Source organism: Leishmania braziliensis, chromosome 17, assembly GCF_000002845.2.
Source record: "Leishmania braziliensis MHOM/BR/75/M2904 complete genome, chromosome 17".
Taxonomy (NCBI): domain Eukaryota; phylum Euglenozoa; class Kinetoplastea; order Trypanosomatida; family Trypanosomatidae; genus Leishmania; species Leishmania braziliensis.
The window spans coordinates 672,153-693,150 of NC_009309.2; the positions used below are offsets into that span (position 1 = coordinate 672,153).

At 56.9% G+C, this 20,998-nt stretch overlaps 7 protein-coding genes across 7 annotated transcripts; all 7 read left to right on the forward strand.

The window, feature by feature from the left end:
* Window positions 1-3: 3 nt before the first annotated feature.
* LBRM_17_1560 (putative zinc-finger protein ZPR1) lies at window positions 4-507 on the forward strand (the record flags this gene model as incomplete). The annotated part of the gene is made up of 1 exon (XM_001563872.2): window positions 4-507. A coding segment is annotated over one exon (504 nt), but the record flags the coding sequence as incomplete, so codon positions are not given.
* A 3,756-nt stretch (window positions 508-4,263) lies between these two features.
* LBRM_17_1570 (conserved hypothetical protein) lies at window positions 4,264-5,037 on the forward strand (the record flags this gene model as incomplete). Its single annotated transcript, XM_001563873.2, has 1 exon — window positions 4,264-5,037. One exon carries the CDS (start codon window positions 4,264-4,266, stop codon window positions 5,035-5,037), a length of 774 nt encoding a protein of 257 aa, XP_001563923.1.
* Window positions 5,038-8,325: 3,288 nt separating this feature from the next.
* LBRM_17_1580 (hypothetical protein, unknown function) lies at window positions 8,326-9,774 on the forward strand (the record flags this gene model as incomplete). The annotated part of the gene is made up of 1 exon (XM_001563874.2): window positions 8,326-9,774. The coding sequence occupies one exon, from the start codon at window positions 8,326-8,328 to the stop codon at window positions 9,772-9,774; it is 1,449 nt and encodes a 482-aa protein (XP_001563924.2).
* A 1,618-nt stretch (window positions 9,775-11,392) lies between these two features.
* On the forward strand, window positions 11,393-13,390 carry LBRM_17_1590 (hypothetical protein, unknown function; the record flags this gene model as incomplete). Its single annotated transcript, XM_001563875.2, has 1 exon — window positions 11,393-13,390. One exon carries the CDS (start codon window positions 11,393-11,395, stop codon window positions 13,388-13,390), a length of 1,998 nt encoding a protein of 665 aa, XP_001563925.2.
* A 617-nt stretch (window positions 13,391-14,007) lies between these two features.
* LBRM_17_1600 (conserved hypothetical protein) lies at window positions 14,008-15,468 on the forward strand (the record flags this gene model as incomplete). The annotated part of the gene is made up of 1 exon (XM_001563876.2): window positions 14,008-15,468. The coding sequence occupies one exon, from the start codon at window positions 14,008-14,010 to the stop codon at window positions 15,466-15,468; it is 1,461 nt and encodes a 486-aa protein (XP_001563926.2).
* Window positions 15,469-18,144: 2,676 nt separating this feature from the next.
* LBRM_17_1610 (ferrochelatase-like protein) lies at window positions 18,145-19,302 on the forward strand (the record flags this gene model as incomplete). The annotated part of the gene is made up of 1 exon (XM_001563877.1): window positions 18,145-19,302. One exon carries the CDS (start codon window positions 18,145-18,147, stop codon window positions 19,300-19,302), a length of 1,158 nt encoding a protein of 385 aa, XP_001563927.1.
* Window positions 19,303-19,974: 672 nt separating this feature from the next.
* LBRM_17_1620 (conserved hypothetical protein) lies at window positions 19,975-20,703 on the forward strand (the record flags this gene model as incomplete). The annotated part of the gene is made up of 1 exon (XM_001563878.1): window positions 19,975-20,703. The coding sequence occupies one exon, from the start codon at window positions 19,975-19,977 to the stop codon at window positions 20,701-20,703; it is 729 nt and encodes a 242-aa protein (XP_001563928.1).
* Window positions 20,704-20,998: the final 295 nt, after the last annotated feature.

Here is a 20,998-nt window from a genome sequence, read left to right on the forward strand (position 1 = left end):
AAGGGGCTTCGGCTTACCCTGCACGTCAAGTCGGAAGATGATCTCAAGCGTGACGTGCTCAAGTCCGAGACGGCCACGCTGATAATCCCTGAGGTGCACCTCGAGCTGTCGCCTGGCACCTTGGGCGGCTTTTTTTCCTCTGTCGAGGGTACCATCTCTCAGGTGCGCGACCAGCTCAACAGCCTGCCGCAGGCCGCCTTCGCCGTTGGGGACTCGGCTGACGACAACTCGAAGACACTGCTTCAGTTTGTGAAGGAGCTAGACGAGCTACTGGCGCTCAAGATGGAGTTCACCTTCATCCTCGATGACCCCCTTGGGAATGTGTACATTCAGAACCCCCGCGCCCACCTGCCTCCACCGGATGACGCGGACCCCAAGCTGGAGAGCGAGGAGTACATCCGTACCGAGGAGCAAGACGAGGAGCTGGGTATTTCGGCTATGTGCCGTAACGAGCAGCATGCTGACGTTGCGGAGGTGGAGGATCCGGAGCAGGAGAACAGGGAATGAGAGCCCGAATGCCATACCGGCATCAGTGAGGCTATGGCAGTGCGTGCTCAGCGGAGGCTTCTTAACGGGAGGGGGGGGAGTTGTATGGGCGCCGGTGCGTAGGGGGTAGTTGCGTACACGCCACGACATGGCGAAAAATGTGGCGTGAATGGTAGTTGCTGTGACTGCTGTTGCTCTCTCTCCTTTTGATTTTGCGTTTCCCTCACCTTAGCTCTTATAGTTTAATCTAGTTAAGACATGCGAGTACCAGCGTTCCTCTTGAGACGTGCGCTTTCTCCTCTCACACACATATGCGGACGGACATGGACTTGCCTTCTAAGACGCCGATTAAGCGCCGCTAAGCTTCACCAGCAGCGATAACCAGCGAAGAGATGGTGTTACGCGGAGCGCATGAGTGATGCAGCACTGCGATGTTGCGTATGTGCTTATTCTCCGATGGAGAGGCACCAAAGGTGCCGCCAACGCCGCTGAGTGCTCGTCGCCCATTCGCCGCCAGCCTCCCCCGCCTTCCCCTTGCTCTTCAGGAGAGTAGGCGACGCAGGCACAGAAGTAGGGAACTCACTCACCCTATGAGGCCTACCATGTAGGAGGACTACCCTCTGGTATCCTTCGCTCCCCACCATGCTGCATGTGTGCAGTTTTAAGTGAAGTCTCCTCTTCTCTCGTGTCTTCTCAGTGACTCTCAAAACGTCGCTTCCTCTGCATGAGCGACACCACGATGAGGAATTACTCACTATCTTCTGACACCTTTACTCGCTGGCGGTCGTAACGAGCACCCACAGTGGTCTCTCCCGCTCCTCCATTCCAGCTGCTTTTCACGGCCAGCTCACTGCGTTGAGGCCGCAGTGCTCCTTTTTTCTCTGCTCTTGTCTTGCGAACACATGAGCGAAAGCGGTGAGTTCCCCTGGTGTAGAAATGCCGTGATGGCCGAGGCAGCAGCGGACGCCGCCAGCGCGACTGCTGTTTTGAACAGGCGCTCTGATGGGCTGATGCTGGAAGTCCAGTCGTGCATGGGCCTCTCATGTATGACAGAGCCTCGCGTTCGCTGAGCCCAACAGCCATCACACCGGCTACCGATCGTGTCTCCGAGACTCTCAAGACTGAGGAACAGGCGGGCGTCCCACGCATGTGTCGATTTTGACTGCGGGCGACGCAGTCATCGCGTTGCGAAGGGAGAGGGTGCAGGCGTCCGAGGTGTATATCTATCGCCTCGGGGACCTGGTCCACAGCATCTGCTGAGAGACCGTTCTCAGCAGATTCATGGAGGCGGATCACGCCCACTGCCAGGCGAAGAAGCGGATGCTGGCTTGGGACAAGTTGCGGCATGCCTGGGAGCGTATGAATTATGCCGCCTTTTGGGAGCCCCATCGCGAAGTGACCTCCCCCCCACACACACAGAGAATGAATGATAGGTGCTCTTCCGAAAGGGCGTCTTCCGCGTTCAACCTGCTGAATCCAAGCAAGCTGTTGCAGCACGACGGACACAACCTGTGCCAGTTCATTCTCCAGCTGGCATCGAAGGTCGAGCGGATAGGCGCACAGCAGACTGCGGTGCAAGCAACCGCGGCGTCTTTGGCGGCGAACGGCTCCTAGTTTCAATCCTTCGATGCCATACGCACCGAGGCCACTGGAAGAGGGAAAAGCGGGACAAGAAGCTGTTTCCATGCCCAACCCCTCAGAATGAGAGAGTGTCTAGCACGGCGCACGTACTCAGTGCAGGGTGTGCGGAGAGGAGTGGCCCTCCACCCCCCGGAGCTTCTGCCAGGGGCAAGCCCGTTGCTGCACGCGGTACCGCTGCTCGGCATGCACTCCCCGCAGTTTGTGCCACTCGGCGACCCAGCGGTCCGCCATGTCCGAGGTGCAGCTGCGGGTGGCACGTCGTCTGGGGACCGGCTCGTTGGCGTACCGCTTCTGTAAGAGACGAGGAGTGGACTGCGGCCTCAGAAGACAAGCCCCTACCAGCACGGCTCCATGCCCGCCGTACAGCGACCCCTGGGTGTTGCGGCTGTGCGTGCGGCGGTGCGGTTGGAGCGAGGCCGCAGGATAGGGAGGGGGACTGTGGGAGTTGCTCTGTACCTGCCTGCGCTGCCAGCCCGCCTCACAGAGCCCCTCTGCCATGCCAGAGGAAGGCGCCGCAGCCCTCGAGAGGGCGGGCATCACAGGGTGCTGCTATTCACACAGTTGCGTGGTCGGCTCCGCCATCTCCGTGGTGGGAAAGACAGGTGAGTAGATCAGGAGGACGATTCATCTTGTGTTCACGAGCGACGAACACGTAGGTCGCCGCGGAGGATACAAGACGGGTGCCTTACTGAGCTGTTCTCCGTGGCAGAACGCGCTGTGCAACGCCGGTGGGGTGGCGAGCCTAAAAACGTCGGTTTTCCAGGTGCCCACGGCTCTCGAGCTGTGGCCCCTCTCCGTGTCCTGCCCCGCTGGCCGGATGGCTGATCAGCTGAGAGTTATGCCAATGGGATGACGAGCCGGCCCTGAAGTGGTGCGAGCGGTGAGAGCAGCATTGGCTGCCTCCCTCTCCCTCCCCCCTACGCCGCGCGACCTGCCACGAGCGTGCAAGTTAATGTGCAGATGAATGGCGTGCAGTCTACAGCCCTATGCTGAGCGGTGAGACAGTCAATCGAGCCGGCGGTTCAGGCGGCGGGCCGACTCAGCGGCACTCTCAACCAAGACCAAAACCGGCGTTGCCTCCACCTCCCTCAAGTACACGCTTGCAGGAGTCGTTTACGACCGTAAGGCAGACGCTCTCTGTCTTGGAGAAAAATGCGATGAGGAAGCTGCGCGCGGAATGGGCTCGAAACCCGGCACAGTGGGCCAGCTCGCGGGTGTCTTGCGGCGACTGTGGTTCACGGCCCGAGTCGTGATGATTCCGGTTTATCGATTTAAGAGGCCTCTCATGGGGGTGGGGAGGGCGGTTACTCTCCAGTGAGTCGCAGCTGTTTGCTGCATGGTGCATCGCTGGCCGCGCTCTCCGCGCGTACACCGGCATGAGCTGGGCGAGCGGTCTTAGTGCGGCCACAGCGAATACACCGCGGGGCGTATCACGCCGATGGCGACGGCCAGCACGGTGTACAGCCTCTGCACTGACGCGACGTTGGACGGGTGGGGTGTCGCGTGCGTGAGCTGGGCGACAAAGCGCGCCGCCGCTACAGGCACGCGTCGGGACCACGACCCCACCGACTGTACGAATGCAGCGCAGCGCCGATCGGTGCGCTGCGCAGCTGAGACCCTTTTATTCTCTTTCTTTGCTGGCGTTCCGGCTCACCTTCATGTGTATACGACTTCTGTCCTCGCTGCTTTTCGAGTGGGCTACTCACACAGCCATGTAGTCAACATGTAGCTGCATGACCCACCTGCCATGCGTTACCCACGAGCCTGTCACATGAAATCCAGCGAAAGCGTCGCAGACGGGTCCAGCCTTGACTCCCCATACCAAACCCAAAGTGGGTACCCCTACCGACACGGGGGAGGTGGGGCAGGAAGCTGAACGGACGGGTGGCTCCGTGCCCTCGTCCAGACACAAACGCAGCACAGCCAAACATCTACGCACTTGTAGAGCAGCCACGCTCTATTCCTGCCGCTATGACTCTGGTGCAGTCTTCTCCTCCTTCTTTCCTCCCTTTCTCCCCCAAGCTGCCGCAGAACCCATCAACATTCCTCGCAGTGCGCTTCTTTCCCCTATACCCACCCCAACAAATACGAGCGGACAAGGCAAAGTTAGTGCTTGCGTCTGTAAAGGTGGCGGGGATGGCGGCAACAGAGAACAAAGGAATCGCAGAGCTGTATCAGCAGCTGCTTCAAGATGGGGTGCAACTGCAGAAAGAGCTCGAGGCGTACTACCTGCGCCAAGAGGGATACATTCGCAAGCGCGTGGCGGTACTCGATGAGATGCAGGAAAATATCGCGGACGAGCGGCGGTGCTTGGAGATTCAACATCAGGAGTGTCGTGCACAGATCAGTGCGGCACGGAGGCAGGCGGCTAATTTTGTATCAAATGAGCGGAAGGTCTCTCAGGCGGTGCAGCACGCACAACCGTCCCTCGCGGCGCAAGAGGCGGAGATCGACAAGCGCCTTGAGGAGCTTCAGCGAGAGAAAGATAAAGAGGATGCCGCGCTGCTAAGCGTGATGGCACGGCAGGAGGCGCTGGGCAAGCAAGAGGCTCTACTCACCTCCCGTGAGCGGCAGAAGTTCCTCGAGGAGCAGGACTTGCAAAAAGCGCTGAGTGAGATGCGCTCCCTCAACCGTGAGATGGAGGAGCGGCGCAAGTCACTTCTGCGCAAGCGCGACACTGTAGCCGAGTGGGACCGCAAGCTCGAGTCCCGCGAGCGCGAGCTGCTGGGCTGCCAAGATCAGCTGCGGGAGAGCTTAAAGGCGCTGGAGAAAGAGGAAAATGCGCTTGGCATTCACCCAGCGCAGCGCACTGCGGTGACCCCTGCTGTCTCTCAGCGAACTGTCATGGACGACCACGACATGTCTATTGATCACGACAGTGCCTGTGAGGAGATTGACTACGAAGACTGAGTAATGCGCGCCGTGCTGCAATGGCTACTGGCCATGTGCCATGGCTGCTGTCCCCGGGGGGCTTTGGAGAAGGACACTGTTGTTCTTTGTTCTGCTTTGCTGCCTTACCCTTGTGTTGTCTCCCCCCTCCCCGTGGAGGGAGTGAGGCAGATCTATTGTGTCGCCTCTTCTCTTCAGGCCATTTCTGCTTGCACTCGTGCGTGGGCTTTGAGTACTCGAGAGCGGAGGACTGAGGGAGAAAGAGAGGGGTCTCGAATTGTTCTGCGTAGGCTTTGAGGACTTCTCTGTTGAAAGACGTTTCCCCGCTCCCCTTAGCCCTCCTTTTGTAGAGCATCTATTCAAGCAGCGGAGGGGGAAAGACATGGTGGCTGTGGGGGTGGGGCAGTAGCGATGCTTTTTTAGGCATACTCACGCACCTACACAGCATGCGGAAGGGAGAAAACTGAACGGGTCAACACCCAGTCACGGTGAGGTCGATGAAAGGGGCAAGAGAGTGCAGCACAGATGAACTTGTAGACGATGGAAGTCACCGTCCACGGTTTTCTTACTTCCACGTCGCGTCGACAGAAGCGCTATGTGAGAGGGCTGAGAGTGCACGATGCATGACGCTCTCTTCTTTGCTGTCGTTACTCTGTCTCTTCTAAATTCACGAATTCGACTAACGTCACTCACGCATATTCGCACAGACGCAGAGGCACAGACCTGCAGTTTTGGCTCAGTCGCTCACCTCATCCTTAATATTAGCGTCTTCTTGACGAATGCGCGCCAATCGACAAGGCACGGCTGAGACACTGAGGCGACGAGATGATGTCTTCGCTAGGCTCTCGCGCCGCTGTCCAACATCCCTGAGCTCCTGCGCTTTTGACGCAGTGGCAGCACGTCTACAAGAGGAGGAGGCACAGTGCACATTTGTGCCTCACGTAAACCACACCTTCGATGCTGCACTGATGCCCTGGGCCGCCGAGTCGGACGTGTTTACTCGCCTCTTTGGCCACGCGAAGTGTCAGCAGCAACAGCAGGAAGACAAGGCAAAGGTGAAGCAGAAGGCCGACGCCGTGGAGATGGAGGAGTGGCGCTCCAAGTTCCGACATATGTCCTTCCCGAAACATCTGTACACCTGCCCTCGGCCCAAAGGGAGGCACGCTGTGAGCCCGGCTGCGAACCGTATAGCAGCGCAAACGTTTCCGCCAACGGCTTCCACCCCAAAGAGGGGAACGCACATCATCTCTGCCTTGCACACTGACAGACGACTTGCAGACGGTGCGGCTGTTCTGTCTCTTGCTCGAACAGAAATATGGCTTTCACGCATGCGTACCGCCTATCTATCACACGCGCATTCCTGCAATGTGCAGGAGGCGTTGCATGAGCACTGCGACACTGTGTGCGAGTGGCCGAAGGAGTCCTAGCGTTTCTTCTGTCCGTTCATCCTTTACTGTGCTTTACCGCTGCTACAGAAGCGCCTCAGTGCGTGATGCGGCGCATGCCAGGGCCACCTTCAGCTTGTCACTGCCACCCGCTGTACAGTCATTTAGGCCGCTTTGCCTTTGTTTTGTTTTTGGCGGCAAATTCTTCCCTACCTCAGTCTTGTCCATCGGTACAGACACCTAGAAACATGCGAAGCGTGACTTACTGCTGTTCATTGCGGCTAGTGGGTTGTGACCCCTCCCCCTCTCCCTGCAGTGACGGAGTAGTCCAGTAAAAACAAGAAAACAAGTGGGCCATCATGTTTGCTGCTATGGTGGGTGATCGCTTTGTGCTGTTTGGGCTTCTTAAAGTTGCCACCTCAAACATCGCCCCGCTGCCCTTCCTATCCCGGCTCACTTGCGCACACTTCGTTCCTCTGCTAATACTCTTTTTTCTTCAGCCCATCGACCTTCCAGAGGATGCGGGCCACCTCACTGTGGCTGGCATCTTAGTGGCCTTTGGCTCGCCCGTTGCGAGTGAGCCGAGAGCTTGCATCCTGCCCTCAGATGGAGTTACAGGCTCTTGGTGACGGTGGAAGTCGTTGCGCCGACGCTTCGCTGACAAGAGTCACGGTCACGCCCACATTTGAGCGACCTCACTGCAATCGTGTCGACGCTTCCCCGAGCAGTTGACGCACGAACTGTTGTCATGGACGTGCGGGTTCAGTTGAGGGCGTAGTGTCCGTGCCACCACAGATGCATGGAAACACCCACCTGCCGCGGCACATGCGGGCAAGCCATTCAAACACGTCCCCATAGGTGACATCGACGGACATTCAGGATGCAGATAGCGAGTCCCCCCCCCCCCCCCCCCAGATAGGAATGCTATCCTAAAGCAGGCCCTAAGCCCCTCCCCCCAATTTGAGCACGGTGCGGACGCAGTGTTAAAGCACAGCTGACATTGCGTATCACATCCATGCAAGAGCAGAGGACGGAAAAGGCGCCTGCAAATACGCATCAGTGACGCCTGGAGTGCGGCATTTCCCACATGCGACCGGATAGGGCGATGGGGCGCAGAGGTCGGATGCATGACGAGCGCACTCCGAATTGCACCATCGGGTCCTTCATAGTGCAGTGTGAGAAGTCTCCACCCCATATTATGGAGCGCCGAGGCTTGAAGTGGCGGAGGGAGAAGTATGGCATACAGGCAGAGCACATGGTCTCAGGTTTCTCACCTGCAGCTGCCCGGCTCCCTGCTTGAGGTGATCCGGCTTGCACCTGAAACACCTCCTACTACCCTCATGACAGACGCCATCGCCACTGCCCTCGAGCAGAGCCCTGGGCCGCCGCGCGCTTGGATCAAGGCACACAGCCCACCCAGACCTCTCTGGCTCTGATCGTGCCGTACGCCCCCGAGAAAGGGACGGGGAGGACAGGAGGAGCCCGTGCGGCGCGTGGCCTGATTGGACGGTACACGCTGGACGACCAGGACAAAACTGTGGTGCAGCAAAGCCATGCGGGTGCGCTGTGGCTGTATGCCTACCCGCGTTGACATGGTTGTTCTGTGGGTGAGACACGTGAGAAAAAAGCGTTTCCCTTAGTCTCGTGTAGCAACTTGCACATTGGCCACCCCCTCTCGCCGGAGGCCGCTCTTCTCACAAGCCATACAGTTAACATGCTGCGGAGCGCTCAGGCACTTCGTTCCTGCGCTCTCTTCCCTTTCCCACCTAACGCGGAGGTTTTACTTCATTGCACCACCACTTCTATCCTTCCCTTGTATTTCGAACAGGCACACACATACACATTCCAACGCGCATGTCGGTTTGTCGCCATTAAGGATCATGCATTCGGCTTGGCATTGACGGCGAAGCTTTTCTGAATATCCATGCTCGAGTTCCCGATTCTACAAGAGCGAGAGAGGCAGCCGGAGTGCCCACTCGAGTCTTCGTTGCCTTCGGCCCCCTTGGAGCAGGACACGCAGAAGTACGGCAGCATCAATCTTCCCCACCCCATCAATCTCGCGAAGAACTCCAAGGAGTCCAGCGACTCGGATTCTGTCATCAAAGTGACTCCGTTTCGCTTCGTTATTGTGGCGCTGTTTGCTGCCTTTGGCTTCATCAACCAAGTGCAGTACGTCGCTTTTGCCTCGATTATTCGCGAGACGGAAGCTTATTTCGGTGTCAATGCTCTGGAGGTGAATCTCCTCAGCCTTTTAATCCCGATCATCTACGTAGTGGGTGTCGTGCCCGGCTGTTATTTGTACAATAAGGTAGGTCTGCGCTATGGCATGATCATCGGCGCTGGACTGAATGCCTTCGGATCGGTACTGAAGTTCATTGCTGTCTGGGTCCCCAAGTACGCTTTCCTCGTCGCTGCCCAGCTGTTCGTGGCGGGAGGACAGATTCTCTTCCTGAGTCTGCCCCCTCTCATCGCCGGCATTTGGTTCCCCCCGAAGGAGCGAACGGTAGCTACGGCATTGGCGTCGTTGATGGGGTTTGCTGGCATGGCAGTCGGCATGTTCTACTCACCGCATGTTATTTTTTTGCCCAACCACAACACACGGAAGCAGTGGGCAGCGTCGATGGGGTTTCACTTTGGCTTTTCCCTGTTGGTGCTGCTTCTCATGATCGCTCTTGCCCGTGAGAAACCCAAGTATCGTCCGTCATTTACGTCTACCGAACACTACAAGATGCCGCTGCTCAAGTTCCTGAAGTTTCAGTTTCAGGACTTTAATTTCGTTCTTCTTACCATCACTTTCGGTCTGATTACAGGCTTCCCCACGGCTCTCGTCGCTGTACTGGCTCAGGCCTTAGAACCCTTCGGCATTAGCGAAGCCAAGTCGGGCATTCTCGCCTTTTCCGGCATTCTAAGCGGCTCCGCAAACTGCGCACTTGTTGGCTGCTTTGTGGATCGAACCCACTACTACAGGTACACAACCCTGGCTCTCGTCGCGGTGTCGGTAGCGCTGTTACTTGTGGTGACTATTGTAACGAAGACGGCAAGTAACTCGGATGCGCTCACGATTTTTCTGTACATCATTGTCCCACTTCTCGCGTTTCTGGTGCTGCCAATTATACCAGTGGTGATGGAGCTGGCGGTAGAGCTGGCGTACCCCTGCCCGGAGACCGTCTCATCTACCATCACTCTCGCTTCGATGTGCTTCTTTTCCTTTGTTGGCATGATTGTCTTCTTTTTCACTCTTGGCGACACACCAACCGTGGATAGGAGCTTCAACGTTTTCCTCATCACATCTGTCGTGTCCACGCTTAGCGCTGTGCTGCTGTTTTTTGTTAAGGAAAGGCTCCACCGGAAGGCCCAGGACGATGGCCTTTGATGCGCCGCGAACTGGAGCGCATGCGGAGGGTTGCCAATGGGCCTGCCAAAGAAACGAACACCCTCTCCATTCCCGAGGGTACCATGCGAGCTCGAACTTCCTTTTCGAGCCTCCCCCGTGCCGTCGTTCACAGTGTTGATTTTAGTTGAGCAGCGCGAGACACAATGTGCGTCGCCCTTCCCAGCGTGTTTTGTTTTGGTTGGCTGTCCCATGTGCTTCCTCTCCCCCCCCCCCCCCCCCACCTACGGGTCTAACTATGCCATGCTGCTGCTGCTTCTTTTCTTTTTATTACCGCTTCCTTGTTGCTCTCTCCGATGAGTAAGGAGTGGAGTGACACCTCAGTGCGCGGTGTTCGGTGTCTAGTGGCCCCACGCGCAGAGTGGGAAGCCATAAAGCCCCCCTACCCCTGCCAATACCAGGCCGCTTCTTGTGGTGACTGGGCCACGTGCCCGTGACGCAGAAAAGCTGCAATGTTGTGTCGCTACTGATGTCGGAGGTGTGGTGCTGGATGGCATGGTGTTGGGGCGATCTTCCACAGCGAACGTGTTTGTACCATCCACGTGATGGGCAGAATGTCAGCGTGACTCAAGCGTATCTCGCCCGGTCCTTACTGCCCTCTGGTATGGTGCCATGAGCTCCTCCTCCCGGAGGGTCGCCGCAGGCGGCGGCCTGCCCAGCGGCAGCTGCTGTGAGACGACCTGCGAGGCGGTGGTGGGTAATCTTTGAGGCGGGAGTCGTGCTCAGGCCCCTGAGTCGGCGCACTCCTGTGCGACTTATCCACCGCTGTTTCTCACCGGACGATGGGCCTGTGGCAGGCCGAGGTAGAGTGGCGCTGAGCTCATTATATATATAATAATAATCGGTCCTACTTGCTCCTCGTTTCCTTTATCTTGCTGGGTGCAGTTTTTACTCGATTACACTACGAAGGTGAAAAGATAGATCGTACAGCATCACGTTATGACTGATAGCGAAAAGGAGTGTTGTCCGGCAACAGAAGAGGCTAGTGTGGTGCACGGCTCTCCGTGAAGTAGAGGGGATGCGAAGGAAGCCAAGAGTGACCTGCTCAGTGCTGCATCGCTTATGCTCCTTCCAAAGCGTTTTTCGTGCGCTCTTTTACACACACTCGCGTGCCTTCGTTGCCAGTGTTCGCGAAGGTTGTGGGTTCTTCTGCGTCTCCACTTTTCGAAGCACGCGGTAACTAGCACCGCGATACCCACGTACTCGCGTTCGCTGTTTCATTGCGCTCATCAGTTCAACTGTTCATCCGTCTCTGTTCTCCCCTTGCTGCCTTCCTCTGTGTTGAGTGATGTATTCATCGTAGTAGAACAGGGAATCGCGTGTGCCGCTCATCCTCTCCTTCTGCATGGGTTTTCGCGGGAGGGGCGATCAAGCGCCCACAGCCCTTTGACGCCCTCTCTTCCCCCCTCTCCCCTCCTGACTGGTGACACCCACCATCACCGGCATTGCCTTCTGGAGTTTCCTTCTTCTGACCACCCTTCGTACTGGTACGTTTGAGAGATGGACCCCGAGGCCCACCCCACGCACACGCACGGATGGCGCTGTCCTCTTCTGTCTAAAACCTGCGAATCCCCTACGCCGCGGTTGTTATCTGCTTGCCATGAGTCGCCCGGTGCAGATTAGCTGGTTTCTGCTGGTGTGCCTCAGCACTGCGATAGCACTGACATTACAGCCCTGCCATGACACAAGCAGTGACGCCTATGCGACTCTCTATGCCCTACAAGTGGCCTGCCTCGCGCTCTTTTGGCGGCGCATGGTAGCAGAGGTTGTCGCCGGTGGGCTATTCCGCTGCAGAGACGCCGCTGTGAACAATTGGCGTCTGCCCTCTGGCGACTACAACGCCACCGTGATGGGCTACACCGGTTCGACGAGTGCTGTGCGAAAGGAGACGTGGTGGCAGGCAGCTTCCCGCTATGATGCTTTTTGGGCCGGCACTCTTGTCGGCGTGTGCCATGATGACGGTGTGCCACTGGGGAGATTACATGAACGATGCGATGGCGATCGCCAGTACGATAACGTTCTAGAGCCACCCTGGTTGCTACGTCATCCTTTTCATTGCCGTCCTACTGCTTATCCGCTTCCTCGATGTCCGTACAATCGAGGCAGTACTGGTGTCGGAGCTTCGTCGCACCATGATCGAGTCTCTGACTACGGCACCCTGCACACTACAGCAGACCCGGTTTGTTCTCTCGCGCAAGTGCATCGGCTACATGACGCAGCTACAGTGTTTCCTTCCACCGTTACGCGCTGCTGCACGTCGACTATGCCACCGCATCCTCTCGGCCCAACCGGCCCACTGGCCCACCCCCTCCTTCAGTTTTTTTTTGTGCAAACCATGCTCGTGATTACGCACGGATATCTAGCCTCCACTCACGCTGGCGAATCGCTGTGGCAGAAGGGCATGATTCTGGTGGTGGACTGCGTCGCGGAAGCGTTGAGCGGGGCGGAAGTGATGCTAGGAGTTGTGGCCTACGGTGTACGGTACCTGACTCGGGCGCTGTATATGGCTGATGTGGTACTCTTCGCTTTCATGGTCGTTAGCGTAGCGTCGCCATTGCTGCGCTTCACGGGAGTGGTGGTCTTTGTGACGCTAATGAAGGGCGTCAGCACGGGCCTGGCGCTGCTGCCTGCAATACACCACATGCGAATGTTGCTTAGCTCTGGTGCAATTACTCTTCTGATCCTCTTCACGTACGCAGTGGTGGACACGCTGCTTCTTGGCGACATTGCTACTGACGGCGTCTACCTGAGCGAAAAGCGCGATTTCAGCATCGTCATTGAGCCGCTACTTATGCTGGTGGATTGCGGCACCTTTGATCAATGGCACCTCGTCCTGCACGCATGCTATGACGGGGCCGCATGCCACAGGAATGCCTCAGCCCCGTGCGGACACACGTACAGCGCCGTGACTTTCTTCGTCTCCTTCATCGTCATTGCGAGCCTCATTGTAGGCCACCTCCACTTCGCAACGATCGTGGCCACCTTCTCCGTGCCCCTCTTCATCGATGTCATTCAGTTCTTTATAGAGGCACGACGTGTCTGGCAGATGGGCGTTGGCGCCGACCTGTGTGCATGTCACTTCGACGCAGTTTTGACCGTACTCCCGCGTTTCTCAACGCGCCACACAGATGGCATTACCAGCGAGACGGCCAGCAAACCCGACGTCATTGCGTTTCTTTCCTCTCTGCGCCTTCCCCTCGATGAGAACCTGGGAGTGCGCTACGACGACGTGCTTCGTGGTTTTGCGTACCGTAAGTACAACATGAATCTCGCTGAGAGCAGTGCCAATCCGTGCGCACGTGATCGACTAACATGCCTCACGGTTGGTGAGCACTATGGTCAGCTGCTGCTTCAAAGGTACCGAGATGATGTGTCTCGTTTGGCGTACTTCAAAGTAGGCGGCCTGCACCTGTCTTTCACTGGAATGTCGGCGGCATCGCCTCCACATGACAGCGATGGAGAGCACAACGTGTTCCGTCGCCGCGAAGACGGCCTTCTGGTTCTCAAAGGTGCGCTGCCCATCCCTAGCTCCAACGCCTTTCTCTACACGTTCCCCGGCGATAGCAATGACGGAGGTATTTTGCCCTCTACCTCGTAGAAAAAAGGAAGCGGAAACATGGAGAGAGGGGGCAGTGAGGAGGCTCGGCATGAAGCGCTATGCGAATGTACATGTGCCTGTGCATAGCAGCGCACTGGGCAGTTTGAGCGCGCCTGTAAGGGGCGTCGGCCGCAACCAACGCGAAGAGATACCAATGACAACCACAGGCGAATACACACTCGTAGTCAAAGAGATAGGGGCGTTGGTGAAACAGAAACCGGGTGGAGAAGGGGAAGTGCGCCTTGCTCATCAGCAAAGGCCGCCTCGTGCACACATACTTGCCCTGATCTCGAGCCCGCCTTTAAAAGCGCCTCGGATGTGCATGTGGCAGCGCGCGTGCGCGTTCTTGTTGCTGACCGGCACACCACTGCCGTGTGTGACCTCATCGGCTCTCTCCTCCCCTCTATGTGCCTACCCTTCTTTTCTGTTTCTCTTGTCTTCTCGATTATATCGCATTCCCTCGATGAGGTGATGACGTCACAGCCGCCCCGCTGCAGCGTTCCGCGACAAAAGACGAGGCAGCGTAACGCTGGAATGAGGGCAGGACGGTACACCTCGCGTACACGCTCACTCCAACAGGTGTTTTTGTGGTTTGTGTTGCGCCGAACTCCTGGACAATGAATGATTTATCTTTCTTCGTATTGCAGCACCAGAAGCGAACCTTAACAGCGCAGCTCCTCCGCGACACGCTAGATTTTGCTAAACCACATGCCGAGGAGGGTGTTCTCTTCAGTTGGCGTTGGCACTTTTTTCTGGGCACCCTGCCGCTGCCAGCGGATGACGACGTGCAGCTTCTCGACTCCCGAGCCGCTTGCAAGCGATGGAGAGAGCAATGGCAGGACGCAGCTCGTCGACTCGATCAGTCGATTCGCGAGACGCCACGCAAAACCGGCAAAACAATCAAATTTGGCGAGTCCAGTACTGACAGCGAAGATTCATCGGCGTCTCCTTCTGCCGGTGCTTCGATCACTGCGCTGGATACAAGTCGAGGTGAGAAGACAGTGAACCCACTCGCGCCCACCTCGGAGAGCTCCTACGCGCTACAGTATCAGGCGGACATGGTGCGGCAGGCGGTGGAGAGGGATATGAGCCGCCTCTGCTGGAATGTTCCCCCTTTTCACGACCAGCAAGCCAAGGAGGTAGTAGCGGATATTCTGCTCAAGTACAGTCTGATGGAGAACAGGGACTACATGCAGGGATTGCATGAGATTGTGGCGTTCCTCTACTATGCTTGTCATCGTGACAAGGCCGTGGGCGAACGTTTCGGGCGAGAGCACCCGGCGCTGCGCTCGGCCGCTTTCTTTGACTTGTTTGAGCTCGTCTACGCTGATCTGCCGGCTGCAGTGTATGTCCTCTTTCGGCGGATCATGAGCGATGAAGACGGCGGCATATTCCTCGCCAAGTGGTACTACCTCCGTGATCAACGGAGTCAGAGTGGGGTGCTCTTGGCGTGCGAACGGGTGCAGCAAGACCTGCTCACACGCGTGGATCCGGGGCTGCAGCACTTGCTAGACGCCGTGTACGGCATTCAAAGCGTCGTGTATCTCGTGCGCTGGCTGCGCCTCCTCTTTTTGCGGGAGTTTCCGCTGGAACAATCGTTACGGGTCTGGACCGCGGTGTTCTGCGAGCGCTACGTTATTGTGGAGGAGCAGAAGGCCCCATTTGTACTGGACAACAGCATCGCTCTGTACTTCGCTGCGCAGATGCTCCGACATGTGCGCGACGAGTTGGTCATCGACGCTGGAGGTGCACTCCAGGTGCTAATGAAGTACCCTCCCACCGATCATGTCGACGACATGCTGTACGCGGCTGCCATGAGTAACTGTGACTCGCCTCTCTCTCGCCACGCGAAGGCGCCGCGGCTTATGGACCCGAAAGATGCACCCGTACTGCCGGCGGAGGTGACGTTGCGCCAAGGCGAAGTACTGTCACGCGTTATTGGCAGCCTCGAACAGTACTGGGTGTGCGGCGCCAACGCAACAGCGCAACAGCAAGAGCTGACCACGGAGATGTACACCGAGTCCCTCGCCCGGCTTAAAAAGGTGCGCGACGTTTTGCTTTACGGCATGGGCGACTAAGCTTCGGACGTTCTTCTGGGTTGCTGTAGAGAAATGTGATAGAGGCCTTATGTATGCATACACCTGCATGAAGCGTGAGGCTTCCGTTAGCCACCTCTCCCAGTGGCTCCAGCATTGGTTGCTTTTTGGTGAGTCGCACGCGAAGGTGTTGATGCTCTACAGGCGGACATTTTTTTCCTTTGGAGAGAGACTACCGTTGTTTGCCGTACGGGCGCTGCTACTGCGCGCCATCCGCTTGCAACTCAGACGATGCCCCGCTGCGTCTTCCGCTGCTTCTTGACTGATATGCTCGAGGCGCCCTCTCACATGATTACGTTTGTGAGCATTGGTGTCACGATGGGCGATGGCTCTTCCACCTCTTCCGTTTTGCCCTTGCCCGTTCACTGCCTCTCCCCACCACCGCCTCTTCATGCCACGCGCGAATATGCACGCACGACACCGCTGCCTTTTCGTTCTTTACGTGGTGCACTGCAGTCTCTACACTTACGCGCTCTTCTCCATTCACTCAACCCTACCTCCCTTCCTACTTCCATCTACTCCAAGCCCCACGGGATAAGAAGGCGCGAACGCAACTCACGAGCTCCAACCACGCCCATAGCACAACGCGAGAATGGCGTAGGAAGCGCCCAAGAAAAGCAGTGAGAGCACATGCTCAGTGACGGTACGTATTATGATCGGAGTGGTGTAGCTCACCGACCTGCTCTTCATGTCCATCGGCACGCTGTAGAAAAAGCTCTTCCCGTTGCCGCAGTGTTCCCTGCACAGCGGAGTGTGTTTGAAGCCTGCCTGAAAGTAGCTGCTGCCCTCACGACCATTTCCCTCTTTGCCTTCGAAGCTGGCATTGCTTCGAAGCCGATGCTGGATCGAAAGTGTCTGTCAGGGAAGGTTGGGGTCATTTTCATCATCATGCTCCGCAACGTCACCATCTCGCTGCCCTGGGCTGCCCTGCATAGCCTGTATCATAGCTCCCAGTGCCACCGCCGCTTCAAGGATCTTGGCCGCTAACACCCCAGCTTTTGCTTTCTTCATTGCCATCCTGCATGATGGAGGTCCTACCCTTCATCCTCATCTGCGCCGCGAAGCAGAGGCAGTGTGTTCTTCCATTCCTGTGCGAAGAGATGTTCAACTGTCTTTACGTTGTGCGCATACAGCGGTTTGCTAAGCTGCCATCGCGGGCAGAACTGGGTACTGTAGGGTTCTCCCTTTCCTCTACCTCTTTGCTCGGATCTGAATTTGAGAAGAGCAGGCTGCTTTACTTCTCTCCCCCTACCTGCCGCGCCTCACTACCGTATCTTCTGGTTCGCTTGTAAACGACTGCGCGGTCTCCTATGCATGGCCGCGACCTATTGCTGGGCAGGCCTTCGTCTTTCGTCGTTGGGCAGAGACGGATTGCGACATTTCCCTCCTCTTTTCTCACAGTTCCTTATCCTGGTGTTCCCGATTGAGATCAGTGCTACCCCTCCCTTTGGGTGCGCCCACTGGTTGACTTGCTTGTCCCCGCAAGCACGGCAGAGACGTTTCTTCGCATATCTTGTTTTCTCTATGAGTAAAACTTGGTGATTATATCGAAGCAACGTATGCGGCACCTGCACAGATGTGTTGGGCAGAAATAAATACAGACACATGGCGAGACGAAAATAAGGCGGAGTCATTCTCCTCTTTCAGGTAGTCAGGGCGAACTGGGCGCGAAAAACAAGAAAGGAAAAACAAAACGGACAAGCGACCAAGTAAATCCGTACTCTTCTCTCGCCAGGCGCATTCTTACTGTACATGGCACCGCCTGTCTTCCCACCCCAGGCTAAAAAGTCGCCTGACCACTGACTCACGAAACAAATACGTGCGAGGAAAATTGTGAGCCCCGGAAGAATGTACCACTGCTCTGATATCACTGTTGAGGCCGCTGTAGCTCGTACTGATTCTCACCTTTGGCGATATGTTCCCTACAACTGCGCCAGTTCTGCTGTGTTTACCACTGCTGAAGGAATAGCGATACGCGCAGGTTTGAGCACGCGCGTGCACATGGCTGCGTATGCCCTCGCTTTTGGCGTGATGTACCTCTCTTCATGTTCTTGTTCTAGTCTACACGCCTCGCGTTTGTGGCGCTGCGTCACGTGCCAAAAAGCGAATACGATCGCTTCAACGGCTCTCTGGCGCAGTGCTTGACCCATCACAGGGCCTCTTCTATCTCAAGGGTACGTGTGGACAATGCATGATTGCGGCAGGTGTTCTTCAGGCTATCCTGCGTGAGCAGTTCATCTCGGAGACGTGAGCATGCATGAAAAGCGACACGAAAAACGATGGGTAAACGTATCGCAGACACGGAGAGCTGAACGGCGCGTTACGTTCCTGAGGAGCGCAGCGTCACATTCACTCTTCCTTCTCGTACTCCGTGAGCTTGCAAGCCTTTCTCACTTTCTCCTGCCAGTCACTCGAGGCAGCTTCACCTGCAGCCCCCTGCGTTTCTCTCCTCTTCATCCCTCACTTGGTGTGACTCGTTGATCTGGCAGGTACACGCGTGTGTTCGTTCCTCCCACCTCGAGAAAGCAACTCCCTTCCCTTCCCCACCGCCACAACGCATCCATTCATTCCCCCAATCATCACCCAAACAGTTATCGTCCCTCCTTTATCTTTTCGTACGACTCACGTCTTCACTTTCTCTTTTCGTTCCCTCACCCCATGCCGGATACTCCTGGCCCTACAAAAGCTCTGCTGCTGGTGAACCTGGGCACGACGACTGCACCAACTGCACCGGCAATTCGCAGCTTCCTGCGCGAGTTTCTTTCCGATCGCCGTGTCGTTGATGTGTCGCGGATTATCTGGTATTTGATTCTCTACGGCTTTGTCCTGCCTTTCCGCCCCCTCAGGATCATTCCCCTGTACAAGTCCATCTGGATCAACAAAGGTTCTGGCATTGCCATCAATGGTAAAACGGAGGGGTCACCTCTAGCCCTGTACACGGAAAGCCTTGTCTCCAAGGTGCAGGCACTGTTGAAGACCACCACAGGCGGGGAAGTTGTGCTGCGTTACTCGATGCGCTATGGAGCGAATAACATCGCATCAACGCTCAAGGCGCTACACGACGAGTTCCCAACGGTCCGCGAGTTGGTTGTTCTTCCGTTGTTCCCGCAGTACACCTCCACAACGTCCGCGAGCATTTACGACGAGGTGTTCAAGTTCTACATGGATACTAAGCGCCGCTGCATTCCAGGGCTGCGAACCGTTCGTGACTACGCCGAGAACCCGGTCTACATCGAGGCTCTGGGAGAGAGTCTCATGTGCAGCATCAAGGCATACGTCACTGAGAACGCCGGCGTCGTCAAGGATTGGAGGTTAGCCCTGACCGACTTGCTCCCAGAGATTGGTATTATTATCACGTACCACAGCATCCCTGTTCGCTACGTCGAGGAACATGATGACTACCCGCAGCGCTGTAAGGCCACCACAGCGGCCATCATGGCCTACATAGAGGCCGAGTCTGGCATGTCCTTCAGCGCCTGCCTAGTGCACGTCTATCAGTCTCAGTTTGGCAGTCAACCGTGGCTTGGTCCGACTCTCACCGACGCAGCTGCTGCCTTTCCCCTTCCAGCCCACGACTCAAGGAAACTGGCTTTCAGTGATGCCCACCACAATAAAGCCCTCTTATCTAAGCAGGCCAAGGTCTGTTTTGCCATGGCGCCGGGCTTTGCTGTGGACTGTGTGGAGACCCTGAGCGAGGTCAAACTGGAGGCTGCTGAGGTCTTTAAAAAGAACGGTGGCCGCAGGTTTATTTACGTTCCCTGCCTCAACGACAGTGACGCCCACGTTAAAGTGCTCATCTCAGTCTTTGGCACCTGAGTTGATACTGCAGCACCGCTATTGTGGGCTCCTTACTGGCTTGTTTCTTTTCTCTCGCTATCAATCAACTACACATTTTGCATCAACCAACCCACACGCCTCAACTGCCATTCGTGCTGACTCGACCCGCTGAGGAGCCTGACGAGGTAATGTGCATCACCATCGCAGTGACCACGTTTCTTGCTTCTTTTCAGTGTAATGTGCTTGCGTGCGTCGGTGCGCATGTCACTGCGCAGTGCCGCACCACCAGCAGTGGCACTCGGTGCGGTGCAGGTTGCTCTTTTCCACTTCTCACGCAAAGGTCCAGCAAAGTACAAAACGGAGCAGGTTCTCGGCAGCTCGCCAGAGAGAAGAGGAAAACAAATAACCGATGCCCCTCATGGTTCTCTCTCCTTCGCTTTATGCTGCTCGTTGAGCATGAGGTCTGTGCTCGAGATGACTCTTTTTGGGGCACCGCTGCAGCAGACTCTCGCAATGCACGTGCTTGTGCGTTTCTGCTTTCATCCACATTCATTCATTTCCATTTTTTCCCGTTCCCCGCACCTCTCGCTCTCTTCCGTGAGTCGTTCCCCCCTTGCGGCAAGCACAAGTCGTATCTGTCTGCTGTCGTGAATCAATCGGAAGGGCACACCTGCGGCCGCCATTGCTGTCAGCACCTTTCTTCCACCGGTTATGGCCATTCTCAAAATGGAGTTTTTTCACGTTGTCGACCCCGTGACACTGGCACCGGTGTCGTACGCGCGCGTGGCGCTGGAGCTGGCACTGGCCGTCGTCTGTACAGTGCTACTCGGTGCGTGCTTGCAAGTTTTGCCCGAGAGGCTGCTGCGCTACTCCCAGACTGCCCGTGCTAAGGTGCCGCGTGAGGCCGTAGCAGTGGGGGCCGCAGCTGCGGCCACCAAGCCTGCCATGCTAAAGAAGCTTTCCACCACCGCCTCGGCCACTCCCTCTCCCTCTTCCACGGCACCTCCGGCGCCGCCGAAGACAGCTCCCTCAGCGCCTCCGGCTGCTCTGGCAGAGCGCACCCTGGACGACGTCCTGGAGTCGTTCTTCGAAGGGGAGAGTCTTCTCACCGAGGCCCTAATCGACGCCACGGCGCACTCTTCGACACCAACGGAGGAGACGCCGCCAGCTAACACGACAGCTGGGAAGCCCACTCAACCGTCCCCCCCCAAAACGAGCGACTTCTCCAGCGACCTGGCCGCCAAAATGACCAGAGGACTGCAAAGCCAGGCGCGCCTTGCCACCGCTGCTCCTCCTCCCAAGAGGGCATCAAAGCTGCAGGAGACAGGCGACACGGCCGATAAGCGGCTAGAGGACGCTCTGGACGCATACATGGAGGAGGAGCAACTGCTGGATGAGGCAGTGCTGGACAGCGCGCTTGAAGCGGCACATACAACGTAATTCTGCAGTGCATGAGTGAATTCGTACACAGCCACCGATAACACAAGGAGAGAAGCCCTGCCGCCCACTGGACATTTACCCCCCTCTGAAGTGCAATGAGGAGGTCGACGACTCTGTGGGACATGTGTATGCGCCACCTTGGCGTGAATTCACGAACGCATCCACATATGCCCACATCCACGTGTACAAGCACTTCGCAGCGCTGCTGTGCCGCGCGTCGGCGGAGCGCGTCTCACAATGTGAACCCATCGTCTCGTGCGTGCCACACCGGGGCCGCCAACTACCCCTGCTTCCT